Raw genomic sequence first — 15,553 nt, forward strand, 5'->3', positions numbered from 1 at the left:
CCGCCGCCGCCCCGCGGGTCGCGGCGGCCGAAGGGCGCGGAGCGGCGCTGCCTCCCGGCGCCCGGCTGCAGTCAAGTCGCGGGAGCCGCCGCGCCGACAGCCATGGACATCGCGGGACCGCATTTATACCGGTGGCACGAGTGACGTGGGGCCGATCGCGCTCCCTTGGCAGCACCGCTCCTCCGGGGGGTGGGGGGTGTGCGCGCGCGCGCGCGTGTGTGTGTGTGTGTGTGTTTTGCTGTGCAGGCGCGGTGACATCACCTCCACCCCGTTTAATCCCCCGGCGACATCACTGCGTCGCTCGTCCGCGGCTCCAGCTCCGTTTCAGTTTTCATCTGTGTCATAAATTCCTTCAGGTGGAAGGGGCGGGGGGGAAGCAAACCCCAGCCGCACGCATCTGCCGCGGGGCTGCGCGCTCCGACGCGGGGAGAGGGGAGGAGGAGGCGGGAGGAACGCGGGAGCCGCGGCCGGAGCCCCCCTCCTGCGGGGCTGAACTTGACGCTGGATTTTCCCAGGGGACACGGAGCAGAAACTTTCTGCGGGCTTGGGGGAGCTCCGGCGGCTGTTCCCGTCGCCTCCAGGGCGTTACAGAGTTACCTCCGTGAGCTCGGCACGGACGGGGAAACGCGTGAGGCGGACGGGCAGACAGGCGGGGAAGTCGCTCTGTGCCCGGTTTGCTCGGGAGGAGCGAAGCGGCGGCGGACGACCCGAGGCGGGAGCGGGGCAGTGCGGGGCCGGTGCGGGGCCGCTCTGCGGACAGTCGGGCCCCCGCTGCGCTCCCCCCACCTCTGTCCACCACAGTAGCATCTGCAAATGGGTAGGAGAAGGGATTTCAGACTTTCTCCAAGATTTTTTTTTAATTTTGGTTTCCGTGGTGCTCCATGGCCACGCACCCTTGACACAGCGGAGCGGCATGCCCACGCGGGAGCAAGGCGCTCCCTCCTACCCCACTCCCTGTGCACGGAAGAGGTCTATGGGCCCTTCCTCCACTGAGGGCAAATGCTGCACCCCAGTCTTTGAGGGACTCGCTGAGAAAACAAGAATAACTCAATGCCAGGTTATTGCAGTGGCCAGCATAGCTCAGCGTTAGCAGCTCCTGGGCCTGCCCTGGCCAGCTACCGTGGTGCCACCGGTGTTTCCCCTCGTGGGTCCGGCAGGGCTCAGGCCTGGGTGCCTCAGAGTATCTGTGGGGCGGAGGCTTCTCCCCTCCCTTTGTGCGAGAGGAAAGCACATCCAGAGCGGGCAGCAAACAACGGCTGAGAAACCTGAGAGGGCAGTGGGAGATGAAGGTATGCATGTGCTTGGTGACATTGTCTGTGGGGAGCCACTGGCAAGGAAAAAGTAAAAAGCAACATTAAAGCGGCTTCGCCCAGGAGGTGCCCCTCCTGTTCGTGTATCCCCTCCCTCCCAAAGCCTACACAGAGTGCCCAGGAGCACCCCAAGGCTCGGGCCTTGCAGGTGCCCCTCTGCCATCACCCCTCGCCGGCACAGCCAGGGCAAGCAAACCCTCCCGGTCACCCCGGGTGCAAGGAGGGGGCACGGGGGGGCGAGGGTCCCCGTCGCCTGTCGCCCCGCTGCCTCCTGCTCTCCCATCCCGCCTGTACGCAGCAGCTCGAGCAGAAACCGCCTCTCCCCGCTGAGGTGATGCGGGTTTGGAGGCGGCCCGCCCCCGCCCCCCCGGCGCAGGCCTGCCCGCCCGCCCGCCTGCGCGCCGTGCGGGACGGCCGTGCGCGGCGGCCGTGCGCGGAGCGGGGCGCGGAGCATGGCGCGGGCGGCGGGCGGGCTGCGGCTGCGGCGGCCGCCGCTGGGGCCGGGGCCGGGGCCAGGGCCGGGGCTGCTGCTGCGGCTGCGGCTGCTGCTGCTGGGCGGCCTCCTCCTGCGGAGCGGCGGGGCGGCAGCGGCGGGGGCCGAGCCGTGCCAGGCGCCGCGGCAGTGGGAAGGGCGCACCGTGTCCTACGAGCACGGCACGGGCCGCAACACGCGGGCCGCCGTCTCCTACGACGGCCCCAACCAGCGCCTCCGCATCCTGGAGGAGAGGAAGGCGCTCATCCCCTGCAAGAAGTAGGTGTCCGCGGCGGGACCCCGCGGCGGGGCCGGGCCGGGCCGGGCCGGGCCGGGCGGGGCGGTGATGGTCGGCGCAGAGCCCGGAGGCGCCTCCCGGGGGGGTGTGGGGCGATGCGGAGGGAGGGGGGGGTCTCCCTCGGCCCCCGGCGTGGCGGGGCGGCACCTCCCCTGCGTGAGACGGGGGGCGGCAGCGGCGGGAGCGCCTTCGGAGGGGGCGCTGGGCAGGCCTGCGGGGAGGCAGCTGCTGGGAGCAACCGGCGCAGAAAACCCACAGGACTTATATCCATGCTCCGTGTATATATAGATAGATATATCTGGAGAGGTTCATCATCCATGCTCCGCGTGTGTATATATATATATATCGGGAGAGAGAGAGAGAGGTTCATCATCAACAATGGCAGCTTTTTACCTTCAGAGATATTCCTCTCTCCCAACTGTTTTTTTAAATGGAATAGGAAGCAAGTCCGAAAATACAGCCCAAAATGTGAGGTATAACAGGTATAATGAGGTATAATGAAGAGATCAGACTCAAACATGGGAATAATGTCGGGGGGAGGAGGGGAAGGTTCTAGTCCAGTAATTTGCTAACAAGTTTGAGTCATATTTTACAAGTTCTCTGCTCATTCTCAGTTCCTGCAAGTGCTAAGTCAGTGCAGGGTGTCAGGATGCATCTATTACCTGTGGTACAGTGTACTTACTGACATTGCACAGGCTGCCAAGCCCCAGAGGACCTCCCTGTTCTTAATTTATACAGTACGTGTCTGTTAAGCCCATAACTAACTCAACAAAATCCCTGCGTCATTGTGCCTTTCTTGATTTGCTGAAAAATAAGTAGAAAAAAGCTGGCTGAAGAAGGGCCTTCTTTTTTCTCCTCAACCTGCCAAGCTCGGGCCCTGACAGGCTGAGTGGAAGAAGTGCGGCCTTCCTGAGACATTTCTGGGTACCAAGCGTCAGTAACTCTCAGACACCGTGTCAAGACGTACCTGCCAGTACGAGGGTAGCCAGTCTACCTGTACCTCCGCCTCTCCCACCTAAAAATTGTTCAAATAATAGTGTGTCAGTCCTGGGGATGTATAAGCCAAGGTGAAGACCAGCCTACAAATGCTGTATCATCCAAACTAAATGGTCTCTGCTATTGAAAGATCAATATTCCTTTTTGCTCCTGGCTTTTTGTCCTGACAATGATCAATTTCTTACCAACATCACATAGTCATTGTTTTAATCTTTCCAAAGTGTATGTTCTTCCTCCGCCCTTTCTCTGACAGTCCCAAAACTCTCGTAAAACTGTTTTATGAGTTTCATTTTCAAGTTTATCTTTCCGTCATTGTGAGCTTTTTTCTTTATTACTATTTTCATATAGGAGCCATATGAAGAATGTTAAAGGCAACATACAGCTGTTTGCTGGTGGTCTGCTAAAATACAACATAGGGTCTGACACTGGCTGTGCTCATACTCCCCTTCTTTTAGAAGGCCTACGTTGACCTTCATGTTTGACAAGCATAAAACTGTGCTACGAAGTCTGATGCAAGTCTTTTCTAGCTTCTAAGTTGTACTGAGCTCATTTCTTCAAGCTTATGTTTATTTTATTTGAAAATTTTATTTAAGATTGAATAATTATTCTACATTTTCTACTCTGGGCCAGATTTTGGCTTTTGCCAAGATATGGTCTTTTTGTATTTTTGATAAATATTTGCTCTGGACGCAGTTTCGTCTGGGTTGATAGGGCTAGAAAGAGGCAGAGTGCAGACAGGTGCACTTGAAGCATTTCTCTGTTGGTTTTTCCTGTATTAGCTTTTTGTTGTAGACAATCTCTGACCTCAGGGATCCCTGCTGTTTCCAGGCTGACCATATTTTCTGCCATCCAAAACTGGAGGGTGGTTTTGTTATGTGCGCAGCTAGTGTCTGCTAAGGGCGTGACCCAGCTTCCACTGAAGTCAACGGAAAGAGTCCCATTGATTTCAATGTGTGTTGGATCGGGTCTGGAGTTGTGATCACAATTTCATTTCACTGTGGACACAGTGAGTCATAAACTGAAGCCTTCAGAAGTTAGAGGCGAGGGGATTTATCCTGTCTTTTGAAAAATAACCTCTCCCCCACTCAGCTTTGACATTGGCAAGAAAAGGGTAATTACACCAGGGCAGTGACTACAAAAGCAACAAGAAAAATAGTGCTGTCCTGGTCTCTAGGGAAATTTCAGTCTAAATGCTTGCAAACGGACACATTTTGCTCCTATCAGATGTAACTTACATGCAGCAATCAGAGTTGGCCAACAACCAAATTTTTATACAAAGCGTTTTCTGAAGCTTGCGAATGTGGACCTTAATCAGACACAGCCCTGTTTAAGTTAGTTGACTGAGGTTAATCAGGGACACAAAGATCTGCCTGTGTGGAATGGCTTGCAGGTTCATAACCACAGGAAAACCTGAAACTTTCAGTTTTTATTGTAGATATATGTTTCAAATTCATGTAATTTGCTATGTGGCATTTTCATACCTACATGAACTCAGTGCTTTAAGTAAACTCCTGAAAAAGTAACCTCAAGGTAAATATCCCACTGCTGCTTCATTAACATGACTTCTTTGCTCACCAGTCATTGCAAGAGCAGCCGAGATGCAGTGACTGTGTTGGTAAAAGCTGTCCACTCCCCGTCGGCCAGCTGCGGCATTGTCCCCTGCACCTGAGCACCAACCTCGCTCGCTGTACAACCAAGTGGAGCCGGTTCGTTAAAGCAGTCATTGATGGTTGTTTCAGCCAGCTTGTTGGGTGTGTGTTTCTCTGGGTCATACTGTTGACTGCCTGCACTCCAGCTTAGAGTGTAAAAATTACCAATTATGATCCTAGGCTGAGCTTTTTAGAGGAGAACCTATTCCAGTTGGATTCATTACTAAATTTTCTTTTTCGCTTCTTTTACAGCCCCAGCCTTAGCTACACTCTGCATCTTATGTTCTCTCCAGTGTGCCTTGCCCTGCTGCTTCTTTCCCCTTCAAGATCAAAATTTTGGGGATAGACAAGGAGGGTGGGGACAGTCTTCTCTTTTGGTTTCGCGTAGCGCTCAGCTGATACCAGGAGAAGAGAAAAGAAAAAAACCAGAGGTTTTTATTGAGTAGATTGTGCCATTTGCCGTTTGGAAGAGGTCATGCCAGTAGCGTTATTATACGATGTGAAAGGAGAGCACTTGAAACGGTTCCCTAGAGCTCTTGAGGCAGAGCTGTGTCACATTACCTGCTAAACACAGGACGTATTTTTTAATCCTTTATTGCCTACTGCATGGAGTTACTTCCTTTTGTGCTCTCTGTATATTAATCATTCCTCGCTCTTGTTCAACCGTCTGTTGGCCACCATCTCAGGACACTTCACAAAATAGGTAACAGCCATCAGCACAGTTTTGCTGTTGGGGCAAAAGTGTTTCATTTTAAGGTAACATCTACCAGTTCAGATTTGAATATCACTGCAAATGGGTGAAAAATCCTGGCACCACAAAGGTCTAAACCAAAAATCCTATGGACTGCGTTGTGGCCAGAACTTCACGTGTCCTGCATCACCTTTCATTTCCTTGGAGAAACAGAGCAAGAAGTGTACTGCCTGGCACTGCTGAAGCCACTCAACAGGCATTAGTGCTGAGTTATGTAGGAAGAAAAGCATGAAGTGGGGAGCAGAGCAGAAATCACGCAGGTGGTGTTTGAGGGCTGGGGTGTTACTTATCACATGCCGTATTCGTAGAGTTTCACCCTTATCTTCCATACTGTTTTTCACAGAGTGATTTTCAGGAGAGGCCCAGTAACAGTTTGTCCTATGAGAAAAAATTTTCCATGTGGTCAGGAAAGTCAGTAGAAGGAAGAAAATTAATTTCTCTCTTCCATGAGCATATCTTAACAGTAACCTCCATGGGCCATTGTACAGTGTGCAGCACATCGGGATGTCTATGTATTTGAGACTGCTAGGGTTATTGTCTTAACAACCAACCATAACTGCAGAGCAGAAAAACAACCTGGAGATATCATATCAGTGTTTATTTAAAAACAGAACTGCATGTTGGTAATTTCTTAGTTTCAGTTGTGTTTGCAAAAGACAGGCACAGTTATGGGCAGGATTAACTCCTTCACTTGGCAACAAAACCTGCTAGTACAATAGAGGAGCAACAAAGCTGTGTTTAGAAAAATACGTCTGTTATTCCGGCAGGCTGTTTGCATGCATGTGTCAATCCCTGTCCTTGACTGAAGAGAAGCAGCGTATGGTCAGGTGCAAATATAACAGCATTCATCTGGAGAAGAGGTGATGACTTTTCAAAATAAACAGAGTGTGGGCACGCGTGTCTGACTTATCTCAACTACTTCTTAGTTGTTTTAGGATGTGTGATTGTAAAGGAAAAAACAGTGGTGTCTGACCTATTAAAATCATATAATCCATCCGTTCTGTGGTCATTATGGTGACTCAACAGGCTAAGTATTGAGCTACCCTGAGCGACTGCAAATTTGTTTCCCAGACTTGGTTTTGGGAGTGGTTTCTGTAGCTTAATGTTTAGGGGAATGAACGATGATCATGGGCAAAATTTTCAGAATTGGCCAAGTTACTTGGGAACCCAAGCCCCATTTTTTAAGATTATGTAGAGTGTGCAAACTTCTGAGACCCTTAATTTGCAGTGAAACATAGAATTGAATTTTCAGCAGTTTCTCTAAATCTAACACGAGTTCTTAGGATCTAAAATGCTTCATAAGCTGCTGTGTATGTAAGTTACTTTTGAGAATAAGAACTAAGAGAAGGTACTCAAACCTCCTGCATTTAGTTTCCTCCCATAGGTGCCAAGTTCTCTCAGGTGTCTGCTGCTGGTAACGACTGTGAGTTTGGAAAGGTGGCACTTGAGTTTGGAAAGCTGCTGTGATGGATGCGGGCTGGCAGTCAGAGGCTAGGCAACAGCCTGAAGCATGCAGCAGTTGTTCTAGTGAGAGTTTTGTGCTGTTGGGGTACAAAGGGTTGGCTGTACAAGCCTCAACTTTTGCATTTCCATCACAAGCTGATTTACAAGTCCGTTTACTGAGTCCCTCACTGATGCTCCCTGCCAAGGCTGCCAGTTCCTTGGAGAAGAGCACTGTACAAGGAGAGAGCCATGGTCCACGAGGGCTGCATGGAAGAGCATCCCGTCATCTCGTCTCGCCCAAACTGTTCATTCTGTTTGTTTCTGCCTACGAGAGGCAACAGCCATTTCCCTTTCCAAGTTCTTGATCTTGTTGGAGGTCGACCAGGCTGTACAGTTCAGGGAGGCAGTGAAGCTAATTGTCTTCATTGTTACAGGTGGGCTGGGTGGGAAGAGCTGAAAACACCGTTCAGGGGAGGTGGTTGAAAGTCTTCAGCCATTGAGCTGCAGCACTTAACAAGGAAGCAGACTCTATCAGAGGAAGCTGGGAACTGTTGGCTTAGCAATGCTTTTGCTGTCTTGTGTTTTATGCTTTTGATAACTTCCTTGGACAGCAGCATCTTTGTCAGAGTTGTGGGGAAAAAAAGAAAAAAAAAGATAACGGAGTATGAATAAAGCAGATCCATTGCTTTGAGATGCCATATTCTGTTTAGTGTAGTGTTCTCAAAACCCTTATTTATACTAAGTACTCTGGAGCCATTTCATACGCTACCAAAACACAGCACCCACCCAGACTGCAAAAAATAAACTGGCTCTTAAGTTTGAAAGAGCAGGATCCACAAAACCCTTTAAAGCTGGAGAGAAAATGTAGATAAGCAGTGTCCAGTGACCCCAAATTGATAATTTTCTGGAGTGCTGGTTAGCATGCTTAGAAACCGCTGTCAGACACTCAATGGGGTCATTACTATCCCATCAGTTACAGATATTGTTGACTGGATGTTCTTAAGAAAATAGAAGTTCTTATCAAGAAGTTTTGTTTTTCTAAAAAACATTGTTAAATGATAGCCACTGGCACCATATTGCTGTTGATACTAGTGGATATTGGCTTAAGCCTTTTATCCATCTGAACCCTTTAAAGTTAGGGGAATACTTCCCCCCTCTTACCGTCTCTTCCTTGGCTATTTGAACTCTTTGGAATAACGTGTGATTGCATAGAAACTTAAAAAAATGGTAAAAACTTAAAGCAAAATGAGGACTGCACTGAAGATATAATATGCCTATATTTCTGTAACTCAGACCAGAGGACTAGAGTTTTCACGAGATAAATCACTGTCATTTTTATTCAGGGATTATTTTTACCTTTTTTTTTTTTTTGGTAGAGACTTAGAGTGGAGATGAATAGAGAGAGATTCAAGTTCATAATTTGTTCTGTGCTCGCAGACAGCATGCAGGCAGTTGATGGTGACATGACTACACAGCTAAACAAACACAATGAAAGAAATCTTTATATTCATGATCTTAATTTGGGCTCCATTCAGCTTGAGGCCTGATGTAATTCAGATGGCACAACTGGCAACATCACACCTATTCTCACAGGACCAAATGCCATCTGTCTGAAAAAGTATCTCCTCTGAAGTATAAACCATAATCTTCTAATTTAGGGCTGATCTTGCACTGCTGTGAGCTGAGAAAAAACTGACTGTACATTGCTTTCAGAGAAATCTGAGGGATAAAAGCATCCAGAGGACACTTTACTAGTTGATGCATTAGTCCTTCAATTGTAATCTGTGTAAGTTAAGGATCCAAGTCTCCTTAAAGGGCCAGTAATTTAAAACAGTTTTAGATATTCAAGAGAGCATTTACTGAAATGCCTCCAGAAATTTGTCCATTCGCGCGGTTAGTATAACGCAGTATAACTCTCTAGAATCTTTCCTATCTGTAGGCTCTCCATATCTTTCCATCCCAGTTTGGTTCACTGCAATTACAGTGCATGATACAATAGGGTGGCTTAGGGCACAGTCTCTTCTCAGTGGTGTGTATCCATCAGTTGTGGCTGTAGCTGTCCCTGGGCTGAGCGGTGGGTGTGTGCCAGGGCTTCCTTTGTTGCAGGGTGAGGGAATATGCTTGATATGCCATTCCTTGATATGGCAGAAAGAGAAGGGGTTTGAATATGATGGCTGCATATGTTACAGTTGAGAGCATACTGAAAAGCTGAAGACTTTGGGTTAACAAGCAAAAGATTTTTCCCTTACTTTTTGCTTACTTTTGTAACTCAGGGCTGCAAACTTAGTGAAGTTGATGGGAATTTTGCCTTTGGCACAAGGATCTCATCCCAGGACTTTATGTTAGATGCACATTTGTAACATATGTGGGAGGTATGTACAAGAAATACATTTCTTCGTTTCCAATTCAAACTCGGCCTCAATTCCTGAGGTTGGTCCACACTGCCAAAACTGAAACCATCATTCAGCCTCTAGCCTTATTGATGACAGCAATGGTATAACTGTGGTGGACAGCTTTCAATATTGTGTCATCTGAGTGGAATTGGAAGATGTAGTGATAAAACCTGTGCCTCTGAATCCGGTCCACACCCTGCCTCTGCACTTCCAAGGATGAATTTTGGTAGGCGATTGCCAGTTAGAGGAGAGGAAGTGTTCAGGGAAGGAGACAGGATGTTTTAATTATAAGAACATAAGACTTTTTTTTTTTTTAACCTTCCCTACATTTCATTTTGCAGTCCGTTTGTTCACTAATGTACTTAATTTTTGTGTTGCTGCTGTTCATTGGTGAGTATCACTATTGATTTGTTCATGTGACAAGAGAATTTTTGTATAAGTTTATTATTTTATAGTTTGAGGATGCTCTTCTTGTGCTTTTTTCCTGTCAGAGGTCATACTGCTCTGAAAGTTTTCTTCTCCAGCTAGAGAACTGATTTGTTTTGCATATCAACAGGCTTGTCCATTTATTAACTGCATGGGACAGTTTTTCAACTGGATGACATTTTCATAGACAAATGAAGTCAGTGAAATGGTACTAATTTATGCCTTTATCTGTATTCCAGATCATTAGCTGATGCAGAACTGAAAGGTAGGGTTCAAATATCCTTCCATCCTCCCCATTTTGTGATGAACTGATGGCTAAACTTGACATGATTAGATGTTTCAGTCCAGGAAAGGACAGTGGCATAGCAAATAATACTGAGTCATTCAGAAAAAGCAGAAATACTCTTCTCTGTCACATAATATGGGAGAAGGTTAAATTTAAAGGAGCTTTGGGAAAGGAGAATGCTTGCCACAGTGGCCAGGTGTAGTGAAGAGGTAAGAGTAGGAATAAGAGGCATGTAAATAAATGTGTAAGATTAGAAACTGATGCAGTCTTAGAAATGGACTGTTGAAAATTCAAGGATGAACACAGTAGAAAATAGGACACGGTCTTCTTCTCAAGCCAGGATAGAGGCATCAGATCTGTGCAAAGACTGGAGGAAAGAGTCTTTTCCCATGCCTGTCACACTATGGCTGCTTTCTGGAGAAATGGACTTGTGGCCACCCGGCCAGTGACTTTTGGGCTGTGGATCTGTGTAGCTGCAGCAGCAGCAATCCAACTCCTGACCCTGATGTTGGCCAACTTCATCCCTATCTTCAGACAACCTTCAGCTTGGCCTTCCCTGTAGATTTGCAAGGAATTGCATGCTCAGCAACTTGCTGAGTTCTCTCTCTCAAAGTATTTTTGCTCTTCTTAACTCAAAGGGGAAATTATTTTCTCCTCCGAAGTGTTTTTAAGGCATGGTATAGTGTCTGGCGTGCTGGGGAGGGGGTGATGTCTGGGTGGAACAGGGCCACCTTGTGCAATATTTTGGCTCTTCTAGAATAAGGAGCATTATGCTCAGCATGGCATTGCATAACCTGAAGGTACCACTGGCCAGTGAAACTTTTCCTCATCTCTGCCAAGCAGACCTGTTTCTTTCAGCTGTTTTTGTTTACTGCCTTGCTTTTATGGCCACTTTTATGGGGGAGATGCATGTATGTTGACAAGAAGCCTTAGATTCCACAGGGAAACTGTGTGTCCTCCCGAGGCTCCAGAGGACGGCTTTTTGCCTATATCGTGGTCAGTCTCTGATACCTGAGAGTCACAGGTCAAGGACAGGATTTTCTGCCAAGAATTTGTTCCCATGCATGAAAGTACAGGCTCAACATGTGAGACAGTCCTTGTTTTCAGTAGTGTATTAATTTCCGGAGTTGGTACCTTTTATACTTTCATACTCAGGAGTAAATAAGGGCTTTCCAACAGCAGCATAACTGTCCTTGTCCAAAGTCTAATTTATGACAGGTGGCAGTAAGAAAGAAAGAATCACTTGTTTTCATCTGAACTTGTACTTTTTTTTTAATCTTTTATAAATATAGATCCTTGACAAACATTTATCTGAGAATCAGTTTAATCATTCTTTTGAAGGTTATGTGCACACATTTGGCTTTATGTCCCACTTGACCATTAAAAGATGCTTCCCTTGTACCACAAAAAGTGAATAAGGTAAGAATAATTTTTGCAATTCTTGCTTTTGCTCTGAGAATTTTATTGGCAACATTCCTACAGTCAGTAGGGCTGTTCCCATAACTTAGCAATGACCATATTTTTGCTTTTTCAGATTTTGTTTTTGGATTTTCATGATTTTCAGAATTTCTGGCATCAGAACATGAATTTGGCAGGCACTTTCTTCCTGTAAAGTGCTCACACGGTAGTTCTTACAATTTTTCAGTCTTTGGCTACTAAGATTTCATATGTCTTGGGAGCTACTTAGCTATTCATTCCATGAAAGCCTATTTTATCCCTTTCATTCCTTATGAAATTTACCCTTTCATTCTGGCATCATCCAGACTATATTTTGTGGGCCAAATCCAGCCCAGAGGGAAGTTCCATCCAGCCTTCTGCCTTTCCCCGCTGAATAGCTCCTTTTTGCTTTAATAATTGTCTGGCACTTGGGATCCCCCTGTGTTGCTGCCCTTGTGTCCATTGCAGAGGAGCAGAAGGAACTAGATGCATAGGCTGGAAATTACCCCAATCAATCACCCCTGTGGATGAGGGTCAGTGGTATGCACTGCCATATTGGAAGAGTAATGGAAAAGTCACTGATAATATGTGCGGATGCCACACTGCATATGTATAGCTTATTTCTTTTGCATATAAAACAACACAGGGTTGAGTGATCTTGGGGCATTATTAATTTCTTGTCTGACAAAAAAACCCTGTAAGATCTTGGCAGTTAAGAAGATTTGGATTATCAGATATCATTGATAGATACCAAATTATTCTAAATCTGGAGCTCTGTCTGCATTTTTTTGTAAATAAAAAAAAAAGAACATGTTTCAAAACTTAATAGAAATACGTGTAGAGCTGCATAACTGTCTGAGTCAACACGAATGTCCCCAAAGAGCCATTTAAAGGCTACAGGTACAAAAGCACATAAGGTTTCTAGAATTCTGGAAGAGTAGTAAAAATCTCGATTGCTGCCTTCTTTTGGATCTTAGAAGGCTGAAACTGTTTTGCTCTAGCTCCTCCCTAAATTATACACAAAAACAATCTCTTCATTGCAGTTGAAATTGTTTTTTAGTATGAAATATCCAAGATGTGGCTTATCCTTAAGTTCATTAAACTCATTTGCCCTTCCCAAATGGAAGGTAATATTGCATACTTACTGGGTATCTTATTTTCTACATGTATTATTTATGCTGAGGACAGTTCATAATGAAATGTGATATTGTGACTGATAGCAAAATAATGCAGAAGACCAAAATTACCACATGTATTGCAACATCCCATATTAAGGTTACTTATGATGAACCTTGTTTCTTTACTCTGTTTAAAAAATAACATTGTAATAACGCTCTGCATATTTACCTTTTGGTCAGTTGAATAGTTCACAAGTAATTCATTCCAAAAATGGCTTCACTGACCCTTGTTGATTGACTTCTTGTGCAGTAATATGCTCTTCAGAATCTGCTCTTTTATAGCTATTGCCAAATATTATTTCATATTTTTGAGTGTATGTATGTTCAAAACACACTGTCAACTGCTTTACTGGAGTTAGCAGTAAAGCAGGAAAAGTTTTATAACATCTGTAACTAATATCCCAGGTTGTCTATTGGGAACAAACTGTTTTCTAATAATTTTTTTTTTTTTTAAGAACTTACTTTTTCTTCAGGTTTTAATGGGGTGAGAAAAAAAGCCCCCCAAAACACCTCCACAGAATGGTACCACTTACCAGCAGGATAAAGAACAAAAACCTCTGCCTTTGTTCTGCTCTGTTCTTATTCTGAGCTTGGGACCAGTTGCAGAGAAAAAATGGTGTAAGACAGCAATGAAGACAACCATTTACAAAACTTCCCACCAAGGTTTCAGTCTGATGTTGCCCATCTGTTTCTCTGTCAGTTCTGGTACTTTCACACTTAGCAAGCCTTATCTGCTCTCCTCCTGTCAGTTCTTTGTGGGAATTCACGGTGAGGTTGCTGCTTCATCTGAAAATCAGATGTCTCAGTAGATAAGAGGGTTCCTAAAAATGTGGTGTGCTTGGCATTTGCCATTTATTTTGGTGAAACCCTACGCAGGAAAGCTGCTGTGAGACCTGTATAGTGTTTAGGTCCTGAACAGCTGGGACTTTCTCCTTAAGTAGTCTGTCTGCATGGAAACCTGCTGTTTGTATGGATACCTGTTGTTTCAGAAATTAATGTTTCTGAGAGGGAATGGCCAGATTTTCCCCAAAGTTTTCCAAGGGCAGTTTTGTGCATGGCAGTGCTAAAGGCTTTTAAACACTCATATGGGGCACAGAATCGATGCAGTGAATGCAGCAAAGAAAGATCTCATTTTTCATTCTTTCAGTATCTCCTAATACCATTTGCAACTGTGGTTTTATCATATTCAGATACTTTTCTTGCCAGGAAACTTATGATTCTGCCATACTTTTAGGCAGCCAGCACTGGAAAATTTACTCATGCTATGTAGTTATGGTAATTCTCAGAGGATGTTTATTATTTGGAAAGCAGAGTTCCATACAGGATGAGGAATTCTTACTACAATTAGTTCCCAAATTAATGTATCACTTTAATTAGATCCAGATTTGTTGGCCTACATCTTCTGTAGAAGAAACACATTTCATTTTTCTTATCTGTGGTGGCATCTGGGGACTGGGACACGTCCTTGTGTCATTTTAAATACCTGTGCATAAAATCACACATGGATTTGCAAAGTCAGACTAGTTTGATACCCTCCCTGTCCCAGGAGAGAATGAAAGGGACAGATTTGGATAATGTGCTCGATAAAGTGTGAAGGTGTGGCGTCTCCTGTACTTTTTTTATAGAGGGGAAAAAGAATTAGGGAGAATAAAAGGAGATAAGGATGTGAGAGTGGAGACACCCCTTGTATTTTTTTTATCACCTTGTTATTGAAGAGTGAAAATGTAAGGGACCATCTAACTCCCTCAACATAGCAGAAGATGAAATACTTGCTATTTTTTTAACTGATATTCTGGGCTGCCTGTCTCCAAAACGAAATGTAAGCATGTAGATATTGATTCCCAATACTTTATACGTATTCTTTGTTTATTGACATATTTATCTTAATTTTTGGTTAGTTACATTGTCTTTAAGAGTAGGTGATCTCACAACATACATACCCCATAGGCAGGTTATTTCAAGTTCCTAAATCCTTAATGTAAGTAATCTAGTCTTCTGAAGTAGAAAACAGTTGGCCATCAGAGATGGAGGCAGAATTGGGTATGATTCAGATACGTTCAGGGTACCCAATCTGTCACATTGGTTGTGCTAATACAGTCAGGCCAGGTCAAACTGACGTACAGGCTGGCATGGAGGCATGAGCTGCTGTTTGAGGCACTGCCAAATGTAGGTACCACAGCTGCTTAGTTGGAGCCCAGTAAAGGGATCCATGGTGGGTCAAGTGGGATCTCCTCTCTTGCTGTGTTTTGGAAGTCTAGCACACATCTGAAACACAGTTTGTTTCTCTGGGTTTCCTTCCTCTGAAAGAATGGGAAAATTCACTTACAAAGCTTGTGTTAAGTCTCTGCAGGATATGTATTGTAACTGAGATGCTTCTATACTGTAGCAATAGTAACTATAAACATTGTTCAATGTGTTCCATGTCCTTTGGATTATTTTTTTTAACCATGGAAGTGTTCTTTAAATATCCGGTATTCTCCTCCATGTTGGCCTAATGAATTATCTGCTGTTTGCAATTGCTATACACCCATTTATAATCAGTCTAGTCTTCATAATTCATTCCCCCCCAAATATCTGAATGCAGTTGCAGGCTGTAAAAATCCATAGATCATTTTTGTATTTTTGCAAATGTCATTTAAAATACTATGAAAAGAGGGAGAACATCTCATCATTACAATATGCATATGATGCTTGCTAGGAAATTAGTGTAGTGTATGAACAAGCATCAGGTATAAAGACAAAAATCTGCTTAAATCATTAGCCCGAACTGTTTATACTGAAGCAGTGTATGTAAAATTAAGCTTTGTGAGAGCTGATCATAGCAGCCTCCGGCTACTGTGCCTTTGCGATACACCTGCTGTGTAGAGAGCCGGGGCAGGCGGTGACAACATAGGGCTTCTTCGTTGGCCTTTTC

The 15,553-nt window shown here is 45.2% G+C and overlaps 1 protein-coding gene across 1 annotated transcript in view; it reads left to right on the plus strand.

Moving 5' to 3' along the window:
• Positions 1-1,718: 1,718 nt before the first annotated feature.
• Positions 1,719-15,553, plus strand: part of EPDR1 (ependymin related 1) — a 31,542-nt gene continuing 17,707 nt past the window's right edge. Inside the window, exon 1 of the mRNA XM_072853687.1 lies at positions 1,719-2,061. Coding sequence (XP_072709788.1) covers positions 1,763-2,061 — 299 coding nt within the window. The 5' untranslated portion in view covers positions 1,719-1,762. The remainder of the gene's footprint in view (positions 2,062-15,553) is intronic.

The sequence above is a fragment of the Ciconia boyciana genome, chromosome 2 (genome assembly GCF_034638445.1).
Source record: "Ciconia boyciana chromosome 2, ASM3463844v1, whole genome shotgun sequence".
Lineage (NCBI taxonomy): Eukaryota > Metazoa > Chordata > Aves > Ciconiiformes > Ciconiidae > Ciconia > Ciconia boyciana.